The 23,963-nt window shown below is 53.7% G+C and overlaps 1 protein-coding gene across 3 annotated transcripts in view; it reads right to left on the reverse strand.

Annotated features, from left to right (window-relative positions):
• SRL (sarcalumenin) overlaps window positions 1-23,573 on the reverse strand; it is a 34,949-nt gene extending 11,376 nt beyond the window's left edge. The window contains exons 1-2 of one of the 3 annotated variants that reach the window (XM_012743632.2): window positions 23,502-23,573; window positions 393-1,472 (exon numbers count right to left, since the gene is read on the reverse strand). In XM_012743632.2, coding sequence (XP_012599086.2) covers window positions 393-1,472; window positions 23,502-23,562 — 1,141 coding nt within the window. In that variant the 5' untranslated portion in view covers window positions 23,563-23,573. Of the gene's footprint in view, window positions 1-392; window positions 1,473-11,191; window positions 11,444-23,501 lie in introns of those variants that run through there. The other 2 variants (XM_075995031.1, XM_075995032.1) reach the window with 2 other exon arrangements.
• Between the last annotated feature and the right edge of the window lie 390 nt (window positions 23,574-23,963).

The raw sequence follows: 23,963 nt of genomic DNA on the forward strand, positions 1-23,963 counted from the left end.
CCTACCCCACCCCCACCAACGCCCTGCACATCCCTCTACCAGCTGGCCACAGGGACCCTACCATGAGTCCCCCAGTCCTTTCGGCTGAGGCACTAGTGTGTGTTTAAGTGCATCCAGGGACCCCAAAGGGGAGGCTCAGGGGCCTGACCCAAAAGTACCAGGCCTTCCGGACCCTCTCACTGGTCCCTCCACACCAGAAGCAAGCAGGTAATGTGCAGCCAGAAGGCACATCCCCAGGTGGGGACTGCTGGCTGGCCCTTCCCTGCCAGACCGGGACTGGCTGGGGGCTCTCCCACCCTCCCTGTCCCTGCCTGTCTCCTCCCTCCAAGACGACTTTCACAAGAACTCAGCTGCCTGAAGTGCTGGGTTCCTTTTAAGGAACTGACGCCTACCCTGGGGAGCAGTTGTGGAAGTCCCCTTCCCCTGAAGTCCCTCCTCCAGCTCCTCTGCCCCAGCATCCTGGGCCTCACCACCCTTGGGCCCCTGACTCAATTCCTCTGAGCCAAGCCGGGCCCCTTCGTCCCCATCACTCGTGGTTCCTGCTGCTTCCTGGGGCTCCCCAGCCTCTTCGGAGGCGCCCTCCGCTTCTTCTGAACTAGCCCCATCGCCGCTGTCTTCTCCCGACTCTTCTGCAGATGGGACTCCTCCTTCTTCCTGGATTCCACTGTTGTCGCCAGACTCTTCTTCAGAGGAGGCCTCATCCATGTCCTCCTCAGAGCCCCCCGCCTGCGGGCTCTGGGCACCCCCAGATCTTGCACTGGCCTCCGTGTCTGTGCCGGGCACACCCTGGGCCTCGGCGCCTGCCCTGGCTCCCAAGTCCACGTTGGCCAGCACTTCTCCCACAGCCACGGCATCAGGGGCTCCCTCCAGCACTGCTGGCTCCTGGCCAGGCCCTGGGCCACCTGTACCCCCCGAGCCCAGGCCGTGGACCTCCTCGCCTGCTAAGCCAGGAGAGCCCCCTTCCGCCTCAGGCTGGCTGTCCCCTGGGACCTCCTCAGCTTCCTCGGGGACCTCACCACTCCCAGCTTGTCCTTCTGCCCCACCAAGGGCAGCTCCCTGCAAGGGGAGCTCAAGCCCAGATGCCTCCTCTCCTGGCCCTTCTTCTTCCCCAGGTCCCTCATCCCCTCCTGGAGGAAGGACATTTGCTGCTGGGGGGCCCTCCGCTTCCTCTCCAGGCCCTGCAGCATCCCTGTCCTCAGGAGGAGCTGACTCTGTGGCTGAGGCATTGGAGAGGCTGGCTTCGGGATCGGAGCCGGGGCCGGTGGCGGCCGGAGGGGCCCCGGCAGCAGTCTTCTCAGGGCTCTCAGCCTCCCTGCCATCTGGGTAGTGAAGGAGTAGATTCTCGTCTCCTGGGGCCGCATCTGCATAAAGCGCCCTTTCTTTCTCCTCTAGACTTGCGTCTCCAGCAGAGAAATGACTCTCCAACAAATTGCCAACATCTTCTGTGCCACCCGAAGCAGAGACTTGCAGTTCTAAATGATTAGAACATGATTGGTCAGTTTCACAGGGTTGGCACTGGCTCTGCTTCTCAAAAGTCTACGTCAATCTAGCTCCCATCTTCCAGGAGTGTGGTGTCACCTGGTGTCAGCGTCACACTGACCTCCCTGCTCTTCGTGACTACCTTGTGTGTAGCCAGCAGAGCCTCCCTCCCAAGACGTGCAAACCGTGGACCAGGGAGTTAGAGGACTGACCTGCTGTCCGTCACTGAGGGAGTGAGCGGCTGCCCTAATCCAAGAGCCCCACGACCCTGACCCTGACCTTTGAGTCTCCCCACTGGGTCCTGACAACTGCGTATGGATGGAAACTTGGGTGAGCCCTTCTAGTCCTTCGTCAACCTTGCTCATGGGCACGTGCAACACAGGACAAATGTTTGTACACCCCACCCCTTGTCAGTTCCTAGAGTCATTAACCAGTATACTTTTTATACTGCTATCAGCAAAGGAGTGAAAACAGGTGTTTGCAGGCCAGATAATCTTAGGTTACTCAGCAAAGTACTTAGGGGATTACTTGTGGCTCTCAACCTTATTAAGTCACACATCTAACCCTGTCCCCTTAAGGACAGGCATTTGCTGGCCTTGCTACCTTAGATTAGACAGGACATGGCCTGAGGAGGAGATATCCAAAACGGTCAGCACCTTCCTGGTGGCCTCAGCCAACCCCTTCCGAGGGGATCCCCTTCTAAGGGCCTGTAGCTTTGCCCAGAGAGCAAAGGACAAAGCAGGAGAGGGCAAGTCTGTGCCAGAAACCTCTGTCAAGGGTCAAGACTAATATGTTTGGGAAATGGGGTCAGGGGTCAGTCTGTCCACTCGCACTCAGGCTGGGATCTGTTTGAGGAGGAGGCCCACCGTGGGAGGACACTGTAGGCTCACAGGGATGAGGGGACCGCAGGTGCCCCCCTTAGGGCAGCTGACAAGGCCCTGGTTTCCCTGCCGGCCCTGTTCCCCTGACTCTCAAGGACCCTTTCTGAGGCAGCACCCCACTTGTCTGCTGGGTGCAGATACCCCCTCTCTCAGGCCACAGACTGCTACTCCCATCTATGCCTCCCACAAAGAAAGCCTCGGGGTATCCTGAGAGCTGGGGCAGCCTCCAGGGATCAGAAACAAGTATCTTCTCATTAGTCCCCACAGACAGCCAATGTGCTGTCAAATACAGGAGGACGGGAAGCGCTGGTGCCTCTTATTATAGAGGAGCCCTCTACGTTGATATAGAAAACATTTCCCCAAGTACTTCCATGTTGAGGACCCCATTTTACCTCCTTTATTATTGTCAGAAAGATTTCAGAACTGAAGTAGTGAAGGTCTAGAGAAGGTCTTTGACCTGCCCCAGACACATCACCACTAGGTGTGACCGGAACCCAGAACTGCTGACTCCTTGTCCAGGCTTTCCGCATGACGTGCCTGGTGGGGCACAGGTGCCCCTTGCCATCAGCACCTCGGTCTCCCTGCACACACCTTCTCTCTGGGCTGGTGCTCCATGCTGTTCCTGGCTCCTGGATTGTAGGAACCAAGTTTTAATTCTGTGTGCCCAAGGCCTGGGGCCCTGCAAAAAGCGGGTCCATGGTTAGATTTGGGTACCAGCAAGAATTACTGGTCCCTTAGTGGAGGGCAGGACAGGGAGAAATATTTAAATGGATGTTACTCATTTAAATATCCTTTCATTACTACCTACATACTGGTAAGTCCTGACTCCTTTACCTGCATCTCATTTTCTCAATAGCAGGGACTTGGTTTAACCCAAAGAGACAGACTGTCCTCTGAGCAGCAAGATACATGTAATATGTGTCATATGAGATACATCTGTACAATTTTTCAGACTGCCAGGCAATGCTTAAGCACCTTCTATGTAAAACATTAACTTAATCTTACTCAGTTTATTTAATCTTATTTGTTTCTTTAAAACAAGTATGGCTCATATGCCCATTGTACAGGTTAGCAGACTGAAACCAGAGGCATTGAGGCCCTTACCCAATGTCACAGACCCAATACCTGGCTTAAGCCAGTGACCACAGAGCCACAAAGGAGACTGCTTGACCTCTGAGTGGGGTTCTACACTCTCACTACTCAAAGCACAGTCCAATGACCAGCAGGATCAGTGTTACCTGGGAGACTGACAGAGACACAGACCCAGACCCTCAGACCCCAGCCCAGCCAGAGTCAAACTCTACATTTTAACAGAGTCTAACAGACACCCAGGTGATTCATCTGCACATTACAGTTTGAGAGGCGTGGTCTATACCACCTCATAAAACTGCCTCTCATTAGCCAGCTCATAATCCCCGCTACTTGGGAGGCTGAGGCAGGAAAATCACTTGAGCCCAAGAGTTCGAGGCTGCAGTGAGCTATAATGATGGCACTGGACTCTAGCCTGGGCAACAGAGAGAGACCCTGTCTCTAAAAGAATAAAAACAAAAACAAATTTAAAAAATTTTAAAAACCAACTCTCAACCAGTGATTCTTAGCATCAGCTACATATGAAATCCACAGTCCCCAACTCACAGGCTGTGGACTGGTACTGGTCTGTGGCCAGTGGGCAAGCGAGCAAAGCTTCATCTGTATTTACAGCCACTCCTTGTGGCTCACATCACCCCCTGTCAGATCAGCGGCAGCATTAGATTCTGCATTATGATGAGCTGTATATTTATCTCATTATATATTACAATGTAATAAAAACAGAAATAAAGTGTACAATAAATGTAATGTGCTTGCATCATCTCGAAACCATCTCCCTCCATGGAAAAATTGTCTTCCATGAAACCGGTCCCTGGTGCCAAAAATGTTGGGGACCATTATATTAAATCACCTGGTTCTTAGTCCTATTCCTCGGCAGCTCTGATTTAAATAGTCTGGGGTATAGCACCAACATCAGGACTTTAAAAAATATTCTTTGGTAATTCTAATACGCAAAGCTGCAAACCTCTGCAACTGCTAGACCAGATAATCCTGACCCGAGGCTTCTGCTCCAGGCCCCTTCCCACTGTGAGGGAGCCCACAGAGACTCTCAAGTTCCGGTGACTCTCCCAGGGCCTGGCATTTACCCTTGGAACAGCAGTGGTTGAGGCTTCTCCTCTGGGAAGTCAATCCAGCCCTCTCCACGGCAGCCCCTGCTGCCCTCCAGTGATGACGGTGATGATGATGATGATGATGATGGTTATGATGATGCCAGTGGTGGTGGCGATGATGATGATGGTCATGGTGATGATGGTGGTGACAGTACCGAGCTGAACAGACTCTCGGTCTGACATCCTGTAGCGTTCCTGACATTCTCAAAAGACCGTCTTTCCCTGGGGGTGAGGACTCCAGACACCGGGGGTTAACCAGGACCTTCACACTGTTGTGTGTGCCTGATCCTGGACAGGAAGTCCAGTTCACACTCTTCCCTGACGTTTACAACCTACTGCCGAGCTTCCCCTGAACTTCTGCTAAACAACGTGGAGCTTGAGGGTGATGGCTTCTTGGCCTGTGACCTTCCTTCCCAGGTGAAACAAAATTTCCCTGACAGAAAGTCTCTCAATGAAACAAGCTGTTCCACTGGGCCCCCAGGGCTCGAGCCCCAGGAGCAGCTGTACTGTTGGGCCCAATTCACCTACGGGAAGCACCAGCAAAGGCACAGGGAGCCTCCGAGCACCCTCGGGCCAGTCCTATGAAATCCAGGCTGGTGTCACTCCCTGCCTCCCTCGCTGCTGGCTGAAGCCCCTACTGGCCCTGGAGCAGGAGTTGAGGGGAGGCTGCAAAGGACCCATGACCCCCTGGAAGGGGTGAGTCCCCGGTAAGGTGAGTCTTGGCCGATCCCAGGACATGAAGTGCTGCACTATATGTGCTGCTGCCAATGCAGCAGCTCCGGCCAGGCCCAGGCGCTGATGTCAGGGCATATGAATAGCAGGTCCCCAGCTCAGCCTGGAGATTCTGGGAAGGCCTGAGTACCTGACAGGCTGGTGCCGGGCCCCACTCACAGCCAGGCAGAGCACTACACAAACCAGCCCTGCTCACACCCTCCAGCCCCTCTGCTGCCAGCCTCTTGGCGGCTCCCCCAGCCCCACAGCCTCAGCAGCAGCCCAGGCTCAGCTCCTCTCTCCTTGTTCCACCACCAACCAAACGCCTTTTTTTCCTTCGGCTCCCATCTCATTCCAAAGCACTTTCACATGAAGTCAGAATTGTGGAGCTGCCAAGGGCCTTGGTGAGTCCAACTGTAAAGGAGGAAGCTCTGGCCAGAGACTCTTAGAATATTGCCCAAGGTTGGGGCTGGGTCGGGACAGAGCCCAAGTCCATGGCCCTCAGTCTAGAGTTCCTTCTGCTCCCAAGCATTTCACTAACCATGTCCCATGAAGTGCTAGGGTTCCGCAGAAGTGATTAAGGGGGCGAGGGAAAATAAAACAGCTGGGAGGTAACCACCTGGTCTGTACACGTGCCCAGCCACCCCCTTTGGACTTTCTGCCCTCCTTGGATCTGTCTGCCCCACTGTTCAAAGGGGAAGGCTGGAGAGAGACTGACAACCACTGCTTGAAGTTAAAACTGGAGATCAGCAGAAGAGAGATCAGAACCCAAGATCTTCTGTTTTGTTGACCTGTTCTTAGCCCACATGTAAGTGCTGAATTCATTCAGTGCCTTTGTGGAACAGAATGTAAATTCTACTCCAGCCTGTCCAAGTCTCTTTAGTAGACATTTCCAATGAGGATCTGCCAAGGTTATTCTTCCACATGACCTCTAATCCATTCGAACTAGAACTATCAAGCCCAAAGTCACAAATAAGTAAAATACCTTTGACCATACTCATATACAGTTATACAAATAAGTCATTAGTAATAAAATCCTAGGGGAAAAATCACTTTCCAATTTCACACCTAGATATGCCTGTCCCAGGGAATCAGGAGCACCAGCCTCGTGTGCAAGGAGCCCCATGACTCTCCCCAGTCTGCCCGCCACCCCCACCCATGCTCTAGTCCAGCACAAGTGCAGCAGGGGGCACTTCACACAGCAGAGTGGGCAGCCTGACCCCTTCCTCATTCTAGATCTTGTCTCTAACACACGTGGACTGAGCAAACACAGGCCAGAGGCCCTTTCTGGTGTCACATTTTTCCTTGACCTTGTTCTATAGAGGAAATGCTCACTGCTCAGGGCTCCTGCTCCTCTACTTCCTAGAAGGAAGCTCCTTCCAGAGGAAGGTGAATCTGCATCCTCCCAGGACCCCAGGCCCTCTCTGCCGTTCTATTAGTCTCTACCTCTTCCCCCAGACAAGGGCAATCAGGGAGCAGTGCATGAGGCAGCCATTCTTGGAAGGTTCTTTGGCTTCCTGGCCAAGCTTCTAAAGTCAAGGCTAATTCCACCAGGACAGCGTGTCCCTGGCCGGATGCTAGCCCCTAAAATGATTCACACAGGGGATAGGATACAATGACAAAGGTATGGCAGGATACAATGACAGAGGTATGACAGGCAACACTAACAAAGGTATGACATGTTACAATGACAAAGGTATGACACACTACAATGACAAAGGTATAACATGCTACAATGACAAAGGTAGGGTAGGCTACAATGACAAAGGTATGACAGGATACAATGACAAAGGTGTAACAGGCTACACTGGCAAAGGTATGACAAGATTCAATGACAAACGTAGCAACTGGAGAGAACATTGGGATTTGGTGGTCAAAAGGGACCTCACAGATCTACTAGTTTGATTTCACTAATGAGCAAAACCCTAAAGCCCTGATAAGTGTTTGCCCCAAGGCCGCAGGGTGATTAGGCTGGGTAGCAGCAGGCTGCTCCTAGACCCAGCTCTCTGCAGACGCTTTCCTAGCACCCAGTCAGCCGACGAAAGGGGCTGCGCCTGCCTTGGGACAGTGACTTCTTAGCCCACCCTCTTCTTCCACTCTTTAATGAGCATTGTTTAAGACTTCTACACAATCGTTTTCAACCCATAAAGTACAGAGAATTGACAGCATAATTTTACACCCCACCTCCCCCCAACTCCTGGGAATTTCTGGTTTGAGAGAGGCATGGAGAAAAACTGTCAGAAACCCCACGACCATCGTACATGTACATGCTTGTCTCTGATGCCTGGAGGAGGAAAAGAGGCAGGCTGGATGCTGAGACACACCGAGGCAGGTGGCTGGCCTCCCCCACCTCCCTGCCTCCCGGCCTGAAGAAAGAAGAAATTCAATCTCCCTGGGATCTGTGGGAGGAGCTATTGCTTTAACTTTGGGGCACCAGGCAGGGAGAGACTCAAGTGAGCCAAAGGAGTGTGGCTCCCCTGGGTGCTAGGCTAACACACAGCCAGGGTTCAGGTCAGAGCCATCTTGGGCTTGGCAGGTGAACGGAACAATGATATCAGGCTCACCTCATCCTCAACCCATGGAAGCTGGAGGGAATCTGCTAAGAAGCTTGGGGTTGGGGGAGTGGGTCTGGGGCAGGGCCATGTTTATGGCTTTCCTTTGCCACACCTGGTGGGCTGAGGAGGCTCGAGGCTCCAGGCCCCTGGAGACAGACTGGTCTCTCTGGATGCACAGGGAAGTCCAGAGAGCAAGACTGCTCCTTACTGCCTTACTAAAAATCTTGGGAGGCCCCAGCTTGATTCACCCAGAAAATACAGGTAATAATATCTGCTTTGCGAAGCTCCCCAGAGTGTTTTAAACATCAGTGATGTTTAGAAGCATTCAATAAATGTCAGGTATGATAATCACTCTTTCCTAGAAGAGCCAAACTCCAAATACCAGGCCAAACTCCAAATTCACCGAGTGTGCCAAAAGAGAACCAGCTTCCGACAAAAGCCAAGCTGGCTTGCCCACAGTCTGCTCGTTAGGACCTTCTGGGTCTGGGGGCTCGGTCAGGGGACCAAGGCCTTTCTGCCTGGGGCTCCTCTTCTGCCTCCAGCCCTGAGGGGAGCCCTGTGTCCCAAGTGAGGCTCCGGCTGGTCTGGGAACAGGACCTGGTCTGGGAACAGGACCAGGCCTGAGAGCTCGTCCTGCTGAGCCCAATGGCAGTCCTGTGGTCACTGACTCCAGCCTCAGTTGGCCCTGACTCACCCAGACAAATGGGTAACCACATGAGGCTCCCCTCACCCCACCACATCCTGACCACCTCCATCCAGCCATTGAAGTGAGGCGGCACTGCATGTCACCCCAACACACACACACGCACTTGGGGGGAGTTTAAACAGATCCACTCTTTCTGAGAGCAGGTGAAAGAACCTGTCAGAAGGCAGACAGCAAGTAAGGGCCCTTCAAGACTCTCTGCAGTGGTAACACAATGGGAGTGAGGTCGCTAGCAGGCCCATGTGGCCTCACTGCCCTCACAAGTGAGCACCGGGAGTGAGACGATAAGCCCTTCAAAAATGACTTGGGCCTTGAGAACGCAGCTAGGACTGAGCCCGGAGACCAGGCAAGGGTAGCTCCAGCTCCTACTCCAGTGGCTTGAGGGAAATTAGAGCTAATATTTTCATGGCTTTGAAGAGCCTGCTAAGGACACCTCCAACTGGGCACCTTATTATGAATTATCACTCCAGAGCCTGGAATGCCACAGGCAAAGATGTCTAGAACACCCAGGCCACCCTGAGAAGGACCATTCTAGAAACCTCACATCTGTCCCAGGAACAGCCTTGCCAGGGCCTCTGGTTTATACCCCGAAGTGCCCTAGACCCCTGAGCCTCAGACACATGGGGACATGCTGTACTGGGTGAGCCTCAGGCTCTTTCCTACCCCCTGAAGCCACCCATGGGTATCCCTATGCCTTAGTTCCCTGACCCTCCCTGGCCAATGCCGAGAGCCACCCATGGCCACCTCCAGGCTGCACCAGAGGAGCTCACAGGCCAGCCTCCCAAAGAGTCCCTCTCAGCTCCCTACACTGAAGCCTGAACATGGTTTTGTATCTGATTCTTGGGGCTGCCATAACAAAGTCCCACAAACCAGTGGCTTAAAACAACGGAAATTTACTCTTTCCCAGTTCTGGAGGCCAGAAGTCCAAAGTCAAGGTGTCTGCAGGGCCATGTTCCCGCTGAAACCTGTAAAGGGCAAATCCGTCCTTGCCTCTTAGCTTCTGCCATTTGCTGGTGACCTTGGCTTGTAGCAGCATCAATCCAGCTTCTGCCTCCACCTGCACAGGGCCTCCTCTCTGGGCATCTGTCCCTTCTCTTCCCATAAGGACACCATCGTATGGAATTTAGGCCCCACTCTACTCCAGCATGACCTCATATTAACTAACTGCATCTGCAATGACCTATGTCCAAATAAGGTCACATTCTAACATACCAGGGTCAGGACTTCCACATATTTTGGGGGGGGGGACGTGATCTCACCCCAAACAAGTCTTGCAATGGCCTATACCGCCACCTGCTCACATGCCCTCCTGCTTCTCCACAGGTCCCACCTACACCTGCTCTCTTGGTGATGCCTTCCGGTTCTTACTGCTCTGGGCCTCATGGGGTCCTCTCTCTGGCCCCAACTTGCTCAGCGTCCACGACCGTCCACACTGAGCCATGACAAAGCACAGACCCTGCCTCCTGTGGCGGTGACCTTAGTGGGTACATGTGTGTCCCATCTCCCCCCTAGGTTGACATCCCCAGGGCAGGGCTACGCCTGACGCCTCCTAGGTGCCCACCAGGCCTGGACAAATGCTGAACAGAAAGACACACGAGGCAGGCTGCAGAGTCACTCCTTCAGAAGCCAATTTCATGCAGGGCGGGTTTCCAGTCGGCCTCCTAATGCAGTCCCCATTGCCACCCCTGCCCCGCCTGGCCTTGGCTAACTCCAGCTCACGCTTCAGATCTCAGCTTAGAGGCCCCATCCCATGAGAGGCCCGTGACCCTGACCCCTCTTCTGCTCCATGTTCCTGATGTACCTGTCACCTATGTAGCCTATGCCCCTCCATTGATGAGCTCCTAGAGGCCACACAGGTGTATAACAAGCAGCAACAGCTGCTACAGCATAAATGAGCCTAGAAAACACCATGCTGAGTGAAAGATGCCAGATACAAAAGGTCACATATTGTGTGATTCCACCTACATGAAAGTCAAGAACAGGCAAACCCACAGACAGAAAGAGACGGTGGTTGCTGGGGGAGAGGAGAGGAGTGGTTAGATGGGGGGGGGAAGGAATGGAAGGTGAGTGCTAAGGGTACAGCATTTCTTTTTGAGGTGATGAAAATGTTCTAACATTGGCTGTGCTGATGGCTGCATATATCCATGAATCTACTAAAAACTACTGTGTTACACATTTTAAATGGGCAAATTGTACAGTTATATGACCTATACCTCAATAAAGCTATTTTAAAAAATAATGAAATGTCTTTGATTCTTTTCTTTTTCCAAAACCTTAATTAAACCTGTTGCCTACCTTCAAACTATACTCTCAATCTAACCATTTCTTACCACCACCTTGCTGCTCCCTACCCTTCCTCCCCCAGCCCAGCCACTGTCATCGGTCACCTGGATTGCTGAAGTCCCCCACCTGAGCTCCCTGCTTCCATCCCTCCCACCCGTGTCCCCACACAGCGGCAGAGTGATGGGGCATCACTCCTCTGCACACCCCCCAGTGGCTCCCATCTCACCAAAGGAAAGGCCAACACCCTAAGGTGACCTGGAAGGCCATGCCCTCTGGCCCCACTTCTGTGACCTCCTCTCCCTACTGCCACCTCCCTGTCCAGTGCCCTGGATTTGCTCCCCATTGAAGGTTCCAAGCCCCCTCCTGTCTCACTGCACTCACCATGCTTTTTCCTAAGAACTGGACAACAGCTCAGCTCACTCTTCCTCTTCCAAGTCTTTGCTCCAATGTCACCTTCTCAATAGGGCCTGCTTGGCCACCCTGTTGAACACTGTCTCCCAGTCAGCCTTCCGTAGTTTATTTCCTTCCATTGCAGCTCCCACCCTCTGATAAACCACATAACTCACTTATTGATTTTCTGTTGGGGACTTTGTATCTCCAGTACTTAGAACAGCCATTGGATGGATAGGTGGGTGGATGGATGAGTGGGTGGGTGAATGGATGGATGAGTGGGTGTGTGGGTGGTGTGGCAAAATAGAAGACCTTCCCTCAACTCAGCGGCAAAGAGTTCCAGAAGGGAGGAAAGGACCAGGATTCAGAACCAGAGATGTGCCTGGGAGTAGTGTGTCCTCAGGCCAAGTCACTTAACCTCTCTAGGCCTATTTCTCATGATTCAATGTCCCCAGAAGAGCTGCCTTCCCAGCTTCTCATCATGTGACAGCCACATCAACTGAACTGAAGATTCCCCCCTTAAAGACAGTAAGATCTGACAGGAGACGGGAGGTGAGCAGGGCCACAGTCAGTGGAAAGGTCACTCAAGGTGCAGCAGCTGAGCCAAGTGAGTGGGAAATGATGACTGTGCTGAGGACTGGGGGACCAGCCACACTAAGGAGAGCCTGGAACACCAGGCTAAGGAGGAAGACAGGGCTCCTGAAATCAGGTCTCCCTGATCACTGGTGAACATTTCTGAAAAGGCTTGAAGGCCCGGGGGCTGGGAAGAGATGGAGTCTCCTCATCCCTGCTCCCCTCCAGAACCAGGATGAGCCACAGTGACCAGCTCCGAGAGCTGCCCAGACACCCTGGGCTTAGGGTTGGGGACACCTGCCACCCACAGCAAGAAGACCCAGCTACCCTACCCTTCTAGTGGGGAACCCCTGCTGCTGGCAAGGAGGAGGCCACAGAAAGTGAACCTCTCCGCAACATGCAAAAAGGATCCACTCAGAAGTCTGTTCTTCCTAGCAGCTTCTGCAGAGGATCAGGAGGCGCCCCAGGTCCTGCACACTCCCCTGCTCAGCTCCTGCTATGCCCAGGGGCCAAGACTGTGCAGGGCTGGGGGCCTGGAGGGTCAGGAAGAAACACAGCTAGGCCTAAGGTGGCAGAGCAGGCTGCTTTTGGGTTTCTAGCTTCTCAGTGCATTGCTCTCTACCTCACACAACCACCCAGGAACCAGGCCTCCATGCCCTCAGGATTCACCTGCTCTAACCGACTTCGTATCTGAGGCACACTCCCCGGGGGCTGGTCAATTCTCCCCATCCGGGCAGCCACCCTCCTCCCTAGAACTACTGCTAGACTGGGCAGCTGCCTCCTGGAATTCTCTGCCCCACCAGCTGTCCATCCATTCATTCAACACACTTGCCCTGGGTGTGTCAGCAGAGCTCCAAATTAGCCACTGGGGCAATCGCGTGGGCTGTGGGACCAGAGAGGACCAAGGAAACAGGTGCCACCTCTACCCAGGGGAAGGCTATCACCAGGAAGAGAGACAAGAACTGCATATTCAGAGCCAGCAACTACTAAACAATCTGGGGTCCAAAGCTAAGGAATTGCAGTGGGTTGAACAGTGGCCCCCAAAATTCACATCTACTCAGAACCTCAAAATATGACTTTATTAGGAAATAAGGTCTTTGCAGATGTAATTAGTTAAGATCATGTCATACTGGATTAGGGTGGGCCCTAAATCCAAAGTCCTTGATGTCCTCATATGATGAGAAGAGGACACGGAGAAACAGACGGCAAGAAGGCCATGTGATGACAGGGGCAGAGACTGCAATGACAAAGCCACAAGCCAAAGAATGCCAAGACTGCTGGCAATCACCAGAAGCTGGAAGAGGCAAGGAAGGGTGCCCCCTGGAACCTTTAGAGGGAGTGTGGCCCTGCCAACACCTTAATCTTAGACTTTGGCCTCTAGAATTGTAAGAGAATAGGTTTCTGTTGGTTTTAAGCCACAAAGTTGTGGTAATTTGTTATAGGAGTCACAAGAAATAAAATAGAAACTAGCAACTAAGCCCAGCCCCATAAAACCTCACTAACACCCTCCCACCCTAAGCTGATCATATCACCAGCCCACGGCCCCAGTCCCTGTCCCACCACCCTGGGGTCCACAGGCCCTGAAATCTAGCTCTAGCCTCCCCAGCAACTGCTCCCCCTTCCCCTGTGCTCTCAGACTACTTATTTTTAGCCCCTGATTACGTCTGCCTTATATGGCTCCCTGTTCCTACAGGAGCGGGATTGTCTCCTCTCCTGCTTCACGAGCTCTCCGAGGACAGAGAATCCCAAGGATATTAACAGCCCTGAGCAGGAGCAGCAACGCTGATGGATTCCCCTGGTTGGTCATGTGTCGTGATATTTGAGGAACCTGGTGGCAAATGTCAACTTGCAGCACACTCACAACAGTGATAACCTGTAATTATTGACATAGTCCATTTAACCTTACAAAGTATTCGATATCAAAAAATATTTTAAGCATCCGATAGCCATTTTCTTATTTTAGCCACATAACAGCCCCATGCAGTAAATAGGGCAAGTGCCATGCTGCCCCGTTTTTTTTTTTTTAAGAGACTAAGTCTCACTCTTGCTCAGGCTGGTCTCAAACTCCTGAGCTCAAGCGATTCTCCCGCGTCAGCCTCCCAGAGTGCTGAGATTACAGGCATGAGCCACCACGCCCGGCCACCATTTTATGGGTGAAGAAGCAGGTACAGAGATGGTCAGGGGTTTGGTGGCTTATTTGTGACAAAACCAGCACTTGCCCCTTTCCTGAGTCCTGGTGGCCCTATGTGCAGCTGCTCTGCCACTGCGTGGGCAGCCTCACGCGAGGAGGGACTTGGCGGATTGGCCAGTGGCCTAACTACCAACTTGGAAAGAAAAGCAAAGCAGGAAAAGACTCAGGAAGAGGTGGGTTCGCCACCGAACTCCTATCACTGTCCCAGCTGTATCCAAGCTCATTCTACTGGCAGTCCCAGGACAGGATGGCCTCCCCCATGGCAGAGCGGGTACTTGGTCCTTACCCTATTTTTTCCAGACCTTTCCTAGGTCCCAGAGAGCACTGCTGGTCTCTTGACCTCCTGGGTAAGTGCTAGAAAAATAAGTAATGTTCTACTATCTGACACTTGAAATAAAGGCAGGAGGAAATGCAGAGGAAACTAAGTAATCAACAAACTGGCTAGAGGCCTCTCTGGTGGACGTAGTCACGCCAGGACCTAAGCACTGTGCAACTCAGGTGCATATCAGAGGTGTATTTTCCAAGGGAACAGCTTTGTCAAGCCTTTACCTATTGCCATCTAGGGAAAATGTCATGGTAGACAACTGGGCTGGCCTAGGTCCTAACCGAATGGCGAATGGCCACTTGGAGGAAGACCAGGGGCTGCAGTTTGGGCAGTGATCCTGTGGTGGTGGGGGGAGGGGGCTCCCAAACCCCAGGGCTCTCCCCTGACTTGGCTCTGGGCTGAGTTCCCAGAACAACCCACTTCCTACGAGCCCAGAACTCCAGGCCAGACTTTGCCTGCACCTGTTTGAGCTCAGAGTGCAGTCCCTGCTCTAGAAGGATCAAAAAATATCTAAGAGTGAGGGGAAGGGGGGGAGGGGCTAGCCATAAGGGGAACAGGCCAGAGTCTGCTGAGGGCCTAGGGAGACAGAAACTTGACTCGGCATTCAAGGCTCTTCCCAACTGGCCCCAACCCATCAGAGTGGCCTCATCTCCCCCGAACACGAGCCCTACATTCCAGTCAGAGCTGGTCTCATCTCGTCCTTGCTAGTGCAATGCCCTGAGCTTCTCCACCTCCTGGCTTTGATCACCATCTTCAGATGTCTCTGCCTGCCTGCACAAATCATCTGCTCATTCATTAGATATCATTAAACGCCTTCTATGAGCCAAGCTCTGTGCTGTGCTAAGTGCTAGTCATGCAAAATGAGCAAATTAAACAAAAGCACAGCCCCTGTCCTCTCACAGCTGACAATCCAGGGATAGTGTCCTCCCTCCAAGTTGGGCTGAAACCCTGCCCCTCAGTGAGGCCGACCTTCCCAGCCATCCTCTGAACTCCAACCAGAGCGTAGGCCGCCGGGGGGGTGTTAGTTACATTTTTTTTTCAGTGCAGTGTCATCTCCCTAAATAGAAGGTGAACTCCGGGGGGCAGAGAAACAACCCGTACTGCCTGCACAGTGTGGCCTGGCCAAGGCCTCCCAGGACTGAGGAGGTGCTGAGAGCTGGGCTTTATAGGGAGGGGCCCCACAGCCACCTCACCCCTCACCCCTACTTGTCATATGCCCCACTCCTGCCCCCTCAGCTCCTGTGCATCTGAGCTTCTGTCTCACCCGCTCGTGTCTTTCTGATCACATCCTGCCCTTTGTCCTCAATCCCAGTGCACCCTGCTCTCCCCGACATGTAAGCGTGGGCTCCCCAGTGAAGGCCGCATCTCCCGTTTCCTCAGGACTCTGGCCAAGTCCCTCCTCTCTCCCAGGGTAGGCCACACAGCCCGCACTCACTCTGTGCTCCTTGGTTCTTTGAATGGGAAGAGGTGTCAAGGGCTCTCAAGGTTGTAAAGAAGGACCCTGGGGGAGGGAGGGAGAAGAGAAAGCCTCTTTCCATTCCTTAACACCCTTGCAATGAGCGGGGCAGCTAGGGCCACCCCGGCCACTGTCCCATCCACAGTCCTCCGGGGCCCCAGGGTCTACAGCTGGATGCAGCAACGGTGACGGTACTTTCCTGTGGTCTTGACAGTGTGATCTCAGGAAAGACGGGCTCCTGGGATGGCACCAAGCCTGCCCAGCACCACGGTCTCATGATGCCCTCAGAATCGGGCTGCTGGGCACCAGCTAGGTGAGGGCTGGAGGGCTGGTGGGGAAGAGGCCGCTGGAAGGCCCTGGGCTAGGAGGTGTGAATGTCTGACCTCCTAATAGCTCAGGCACTTTAATTCTGGCTAAATTGATTTAATTCTGATTATTAATTAAATTTAATGAATGAGTGCATTTAATTCTGGCACTTTAGTTCTGATTCTGCCACCCAAGCTCCCCACCCTGAGACTGAGCAGCTCAGAAACGGCTGCTCTGGAAGTCCTCTGTGGGGAGGGTGAGGAAGTGACAACTGGCAGGCAGGTCTCCAAGGCGGCAGAATGGGGCACCTGAGACCTTGACTCTGAGTACAACCGTCTTCAGGGCTGGAAGGGGATGAGACTGAAAGCAGATAGGACAGGACTTCCCTGATCCTAAAGAAGGATGACAGGCTGGGCGCGGTGGCTCACGCCTGTAATCCTAGTACTCTGGGAGGCCGAGGTGGACGGATTGCTCGAGGTCAGGAGTTCAAAACCAGCCTGAGCAAGAGCGAGACCCCGTCTCTACTATAAATAGAAAGAAATTAATTGGCCAACTAATATATATAGAAAAAATTAGCCAGGCATGGTGGCACATGCCTGTAGTCCCAGCTACTTGGGAGGCTGAGGCAGAAGGACTGCTTAAGCCCAAGAGTTTGAGGTTGCTGTGAGCTAAGCTGACACCACGAGACTCACTCTAGCCTGGGCAACAAAGCGAGACTCAGTCTCAAAAAAAAAAAAGATGACAGCACAGGCCATCCAGACCAGGAATGGATCAGCAAAAATCAGACCCATGCCACTGGTCACATCACACCCACCACCTTCACCTCCTGCCTAGGACACCAGGCTGGGGATGAGCCCAGGGGACTGAGACCTGTGGAGCTCTGGGTGTGTCCAGTTTGGTCACCCTACAGCTGTGCTCACCAGGGCTCCAATCCATCCACTCATCTGCTCACCCATTCAGGACCAGGAGGAGGAAGTTCAGCTCTACAGCCCAGCCCGAGCACTCAGAACCAGCGCACTAGTTATTGTTTCTGTGTAGTGATTTAGGAACTTCAGGTAAGACTTTTCCCATCAAACGGGAAAATCCCACCTTACAGATAGATAGATACCCTGAGCTAAAATTCTTCTGAATCCTTTGAAACAAAGAGTGATCGAGAAAAGTGGCATCTATGTTTGGCCAGCGGCCCTCCATGGGAGTGAGCTCCAGGTCCTCTCCTGACTGTGTGTAGAGAGAGCAGAGGACAGAGCAGGGTGCCGGTGGGGCAGGGAAAGGAGCCACCAAGAGGGTGGCTGGATGCAGAGTGGGGAGACAGACCCCTCCCGCTAAACTCCCAGTGAGAGAACAGAAGCCAGCCAGTCAACCTGTTCCTCTCGCTCATGCCCCTCGCCCCGATGTGAGTCCCAGAGATGGGCCACGAGAGGGCACAGGCAACACGAAGGAGGACCTGAGGCTGTGCCTGCCTCCTCTTCCAAGGAAGGACGAGAACCAAAATTGTCACCAGGTCACTCAGGCCATGTGCCTACTGTGCCAATTTCCACTTACAAAACCAATCTTAATGGAGTCTACAATGCTTTAGCCATCATAGCCTCAACAGACATTTGTTGAACAAACATCTTAGATGATGAAGCATGGAGCTGGATTTTGCCCTCCACTCTCCTGCGTCCTGGCCTGAGGGGCAGGCTGCCAACATTCGCTGTGACAAAAACACGGGTCCATTGCCTTACCCCCCAGGCCTCCTCTCTGAGGCTTTGCCCAGTTCCGCTCCAGCACAGGAGATCAGGATCTGGTCTTGGCTCTACTGTTCGGTACCACACAACTCGGGGCAACTGGCCCCCTTCCTCTCCCACAGGGCTCCCTCGAGGATCAGTCTGGTTCCTTCTCGTCCGTGGCCTTCTACGCCCTCCGGAGCAATACCTGGTGTAGACCAGGATCCTCCAGCCTCATTCTCCAGCAGGCACCCTGCTGGCACTGGTGTTACTCTGTCCACCTCTAACGCATGGTACCCATGTGAGGTCCCTCAAGGGTTCTCATCAGAGACGTAGCATGTCTCCAGCAAGACCTACCCCAGGCCTCCCCTGGTCCCCCTAGCATTCTGACATCTCAGCCACCCCACCTCCCACACTCCCTCTCGCTCTTCAATCTTTCCCTCCTCTAGGATGCTTCGCTGGCCCATGGACACGGTAGTCTTCTCTAGTGTGGAAAAAGTTTCTCTACCTCTATAAGCCCATCCACTCCCACCTATACTTACTGGCCCTCATCCCTCTCAAACCTAATTTCTAAAGGTTCCTCTTTTTTTTTGAGACAGATTCTCACTCTGTTGCCCAGGCTAGAGTGCCGTGGCATCAGCCTAGCTCACAGCAACCTCAAACTCCTGGGCTCAAGCGATCCTCCTGCCTCAGCCTCCCGGGTAGCTGGGACTACAGGCACATGCCACCGTGCCCGGCTAATTTTTTCTATTTTCAGTTGTTTGGCTAATTTCTTTGTATTTATAGTAGAAACGGGGTCTCGCTCTTGCTCAGGCTGACCTCGAACTGCTGAGCTCAAGCAATCCTCCCGCCTCAGCCTCCTAGAGTCCTAGGATTACAGGCGTGAGCCACCGCGCCTGGCCTAATTTCTAAAGGCTTCTATGTCTAAATACATTGCCTCCATATCCTAACTACTCTCAAACCCCTCATAACCTGTCAGTGACCTGGTTGCCAAAACCAACACCTCCTCTTCTCAGCACCTCTGTGACATTTAATCCCGTCCACCACCCCTTCTTCTAGAAGATGTCCTTTCCCTTGGCTTCCAGGCCCCTGTCTCCTCTTGGATCCCTTCCCACCTTTCTGAAATTCATTTATCATTTTCTTCCTCTTCCTGCTCCCCAAATCCAGAATTCCTCAAGAATCAGCCCTTGAATTTCTTGTCTTCCCCACTGTAGCCCCTCAGCAGCCTCCTAGCGTCTCTCGAGTCTTTATGTAAGTGAAGCTCATTCCCAGATGCCCAGACCCTACTTTCCTCATAAGCTGCAAACCCACCGCTCTACCTGCTGCTAGACATCTCAGTACAGACGTCCTGACATTCATGATGACCCAAACTGAACTTTAAAAATCTCTTCTTCCCTCTTCTGTTCCTGATCTGTTTTCTGGGAAGATCATTCCTCCAGTGACCTCCACAAAGCCTGGGGGCCCTCTGCCCTGCCCCAGCTCACCAGGGGGAGGAGTCTGGTGGATTCTGTGCCAGCCCCTGCCAAGTTGCCCTGCTTTCCTCTCCCACCAAGCACCTGAGCCCACACCCCATCACTCACGTTTCTGCCGGCTGACTAACCAACCTCCCCTCCTCCCACCCCTTCCTCCGACAGCCAGGTGGATGTTCCCACAGCCCTCTCCCTCAGCCCCCCAGCAAGGCCCTTCCCACCTCAGCCCAGCCTCCACTCCCCCATAGATCGCCTGGCCAACTTGCATCGCCTGCCCTGTGGGAGACAGAATAATGGCCCCTTTCCTGGTTCTCGCCAGAGCCCCAGGCTGCTGACTCTGTGAGCCCCCTCACCCTGTTCCCCTTACACGAATTTCCTTCCTGCCATCTTTCTACTTCTGAAGCCTACTTTCTTCAAGGCCCAGCTCATGTGTTCCCTTGTCTGTAAAATATTTCCTGCTCACTCAGCTCAAGATGACCTTTTTACTTCCTTCCATCCAACCTCACTTTTCCTGCACCTCCCTTGTGACACTTATGTGTGTATCATTCGAACAGGTGCAGCTACATATGAGATAGAAGATGCCTTATCTCCCCTACTGGATTGTAAGCATGACAAGGACAAAATGCTGCCTGAATTCCCCTAGAACCATACCTAAAAAATAGTAGGGACACAATAAATATGGGATAAGTGCCTGGATGATGAAATGCAGCATGGTGCTTGAATGAGAAAGGGCTTTGCATATTTGAGCAATATTTACACATAAGGCTTATGCTAGAAAAAAAGAAAAAAAAAAGAAAAAAAGAAAAAAAAAACAACAAAAAAAATAAAAAATAAAAAAAAGGCTTATGCCATGAGGAGGCCTGAACTTGGGTTTGGAACATGCCCAGGAACTACAGCAGCACCCCACAGCAGCAGACCCCATCCCTTCCCACTCCCCCGGGGCTGCCACCCTTGTTCCAGCCAGGATGCACTGCACCTAGCCCTGGTCCCACAGGAAACAGCTGTCCTCCTTCCGTGTCCATGGGGATTAGCCTGCCTCCCAGCCCACCACAGCCAGTGAGCATCTAATGGCCAGCTAGATGCAACTGGCCTCACTGGGACCACCCTTGGGGGATGAGGGGACAAAAGCACTGGCCACGGAGTACAGAGAACTGAATTCCAGCTTGGCCTACCATGAACAAGCCATCTGACCTTCACTGTAACACCCTGACGTAGGACAAAACCAGCATTTCCCAAACTGCAGTTCCATAGGCCACTGAAAAAGGTGTCACTTTGCATATCCCAGGGAAACTGAAACTAGATGTTGCCTCTAGGCTGACCCAGCTGCACCAAGCCAACAGTCAGGGAACTAGCTGGAGATGCAGCTTCAGGGGGCTGGAGAGGCTTCTGGGGCCTCTCCCTCCCCCAGACCCCTGAGCTCACTATTCTCTCTCAGCAGCCCTCCCATGGTAGATGCAGCAGCTGAGTTGCCCTGTTGAGGAAACTGGAACATTGGCCTCTTTCTGGAAATAACCAGCCTGGAGTAGGTGAGGAGGGGTGTGAAGGCGGTGTCCTGAGTCACCCCGCACCCTCTCTCTCATGGCAGGGCAGGTTGGCCCTGGGAACTCACAGATGGACAATGCCAGCATGCACCTCCCATGTGCCACTGGGATGGCGGGGCTGGGGACAGCAGACTGTCAAGTCTGCAAATCATGGCTGGACTGGATGTGGAGGAGGATGAGGGATGGACAGACACAGAACTGGCAGGTCCCCCATCTCTGTATCAAGCACCAGGAAGGACAGCAAGAAGCAAAGATGTCCCGAATTCAGTCTTTAGCGATAAACATCAATGGCTTAAACCCAAAGAATGCTCTCTCAGCACCATCCACTCTCAGGGAAGACCGAAAGCATATCTCTTCACCCTGCAACCCTAGGGAAGCTTCCCCTGGGCAGCCTCACCCACCACCCCATTCCACCCCCTTTGCACACACCTGGTAGGCAGAGAGAGGTGTAGGAGTGCAAGCAGGGGCTGTCAGAGACAGGCTGAGGCAGGGAGAGGAACCCTGGCTGGGTGAGAGCAGCCCTAGCCCAGGTGTGCCTCTGCTTCTGACCTACCGGCTGACCTCAGTTAAGTTTCTTCATTTCTCTGGGTTTCCTCCCCTCATCTGGACAAGGAGACTGACCAAACCATCTCCAGGGTTCTGTCTCCCATCCTTGGGCAGGCCTGTCCCCAAGCCAGGTGCCCAAGACAAAAAGCAGGACCTGGGCAGTTATACAAGTCCAAGGGTGACAGATCAGGGGGTGTAGGGCGTGGCTGCTCACTGCAGTCCTGGTATTGGCACTGGTGACTGATGGCCAGTGACGGAGGGCACTCGATCTCCTAACAGGGGGATAGGAGGAGGGGGCTGTGGAGCCCACTGCCCAGTCCAACATGAGGAAGAAAGAAGGAAGAGAAATTCTGTAGGGCCCCACCCTAGGCAGTGGGCAGGAAGAAAGTTAGTGACATCTGCTGCCACTCAGCCAAGAGATGAGCACAGTGGGGAGGGAAATAAGGACACAGCAGTGGGGTGGGAAGAAGTCAGGAACAAAGGTGCTACCTGTGGGTAGGGTGGCATTTACTGGGGTGGCACAATTCTGGGGAGAAATCGACCACTAGGAAGTACTATCATTACGGGGGTGTGAGGAAGCCAGCCCTGTGGGTGGCACCTCCCAGCAGGTGCAGGGGGCAGTGTGCAATCTACAACTGGAGCAGATTAGTGACAAAATCCACAGCCCAAATGGTGGCCAGAGAAAGCAGGGGAGCTTCCACTCTGGCAGTCAGACCCAAGGCAAATGCACATGGCGGAGCCGAGAAAGGAAAGGAAGCAGAGAGAGAGGACCTCCACGCAAAGCACCTGCCTGCCTCTTTTCCCCGCAGCAAGAGCCCTAGCAAGGCCCACGGAACATTCCAGTGTCCAGTTCTCTTGTTGGGAGGAAAGATAAAGGATATCCCTAAAAGGCTAAAAATTCCCGAGGCCCTGCCATGTGGAAGCTCAGCGAGGTGGCAGCTGGGCCAGGGCTGGGCTGGAGCAGAGGAGGGGCTGCGAGGGGAGAGGGTGGCAGTGGCCTGGGGCTCAGGATCCAATTACACCGCTGTTTCCATACTTAGCCACCTGACAGCCACTTGGAACACTCACCACTTGAGCCACTGTAGCCCCGCAGAGCCCAAATTAACTCAAGGGCAGACAAGGGCAGGGCCAGCACATGCAAAAGCCGGAGCCCCCCACCTTACGTCTTGAACCCCCAAAGGAATGGCTTTTGTTCCTGCCCCCTGCCTGCCCTCCTTTCTGGGACTGTGCCCTGCAGCCCCTGCTCAAACTCAGAGACCTGAGGCTGGACTCCAGGCCTCCACGGTCTCAGGTGCAAAGACCAAGGGCTGGGCCCAGTGCAGATAGAAAGTCAGGCAAAGACAAAGCGGCAGTCCTAGATCCCTAGAGGATCCCTGGAGCAGCCCCAAAGCATCCTAAAGGGGAGCCCAGCCTCAAGAGCCTTGGGAACTAGAGAGGTGGCAAAATGATCTGGTGTCCCCTCCACAGCCTATAAATAACCCCCATGCAACCCAAGCCACCACTCCCGCTACCCAGAGTGCTGAGGTGTGACAGGGAGCCCAGGCCCAGGGCCTGAGGCCCACCAGGAAGGTCCCCCGAGCAGCAGAGGCCCCATTCCACAGTGGTTCCCATTCCTCTCCTGAACTCTGCCCAATACTGTCGCCAGCCGACCATCAGCTGTTGGATCCTTTCAAAACACCACCTCCACCTCTGCCTCACTGTTCCCAAAATGACCCCAACTTTGCCCCACTGTATCTCCTCTTCCTCAATCATGCAAACCCATTCCAGCTGGAGTCCAGACCTCCGCCCATCTCCCACCAAGCAGGAGGGTCGCCTGACAATCTCCAGTCCCAGGACTGTGTCACCTTGTCCATCTCAGAGGCTTCCCCAGCCTTGACTTTTGGGGCCCTCTCCCCAGTATTAACTGGCCACTCTTCTCTCTGATCCCCAGCTTAGGCCTCAAGCCTGGCTGCCTCCCTCAGGTTGCCACTTCCTCTTTCTCAGGCCTCTCTGGGAGCCCTCACTACCCTTCTCCCCAGCACCTGCTCCTGTTTGCCACAGGGAGAGGAGGGTGAGGACAGTGAGACCAACAGAGAGCAGGGGTTTACTGCAGGCCCCACCCACCCCAGCCTGGTAAACAGAAAACCTGGGCAGGGGTGGAACTCTGGGGGTACAGTCTGGGCCTGGTCGGTGCCAGGGTGGGACATACCTGCCTGTCCTGAGAGCAGGAGCGAAGCCGCCAGGCAGCAGAGCAGGACCCGCACCCTCATGGTGACTGCCAAGAGAGCCCAGCTGCTCTGCACCTCTATTTATAGGGCACAGGCGGGGCGGGGCCAGGGAGAAGGGTCACACAGTCACTGGGGCAACTGGGCGGGCATGGTGGGGAAGACGCCCAGACCCCAGCAGGCTGTGCTGGGGGCCTCCACTGTCCCAGCTGCCATCCCCAGAAGGCAGGGCCAGGCTGGATTCTCTTCCCCTACCCCCCAGCAGCCCTGAGATCACATGACATGGGGCATATAGGGTGGGGGTAACAGGGATAAAGTGGGCTGAGGTCTAGGAGTTAGGAACCTGAGTCTTGCCAGAACTGGTACTACCTAGACCTCAAGTCTGAGGCAGGTCGGGAACCTTGGCACACCTCTGCTGGAAGGAAATGTTGCAGGCAAATCAAAAG

This window comes from Microcebus murinus, chromosome 19, assembly GCF_040939455.1.
Source record: "Microcebus murinus isolate Inina chromosome 19, M.murinus_Inina_mat1.0, whole genome shotgun sequence".
In the NCBI taxonomy this organism is placed as follows: domain Eukaryota; kingdom Metazoa; phylum Chordata; class Mammalia; order Primates; family Cheirogaleidae; genus Microcebus; species Microcebus murinus.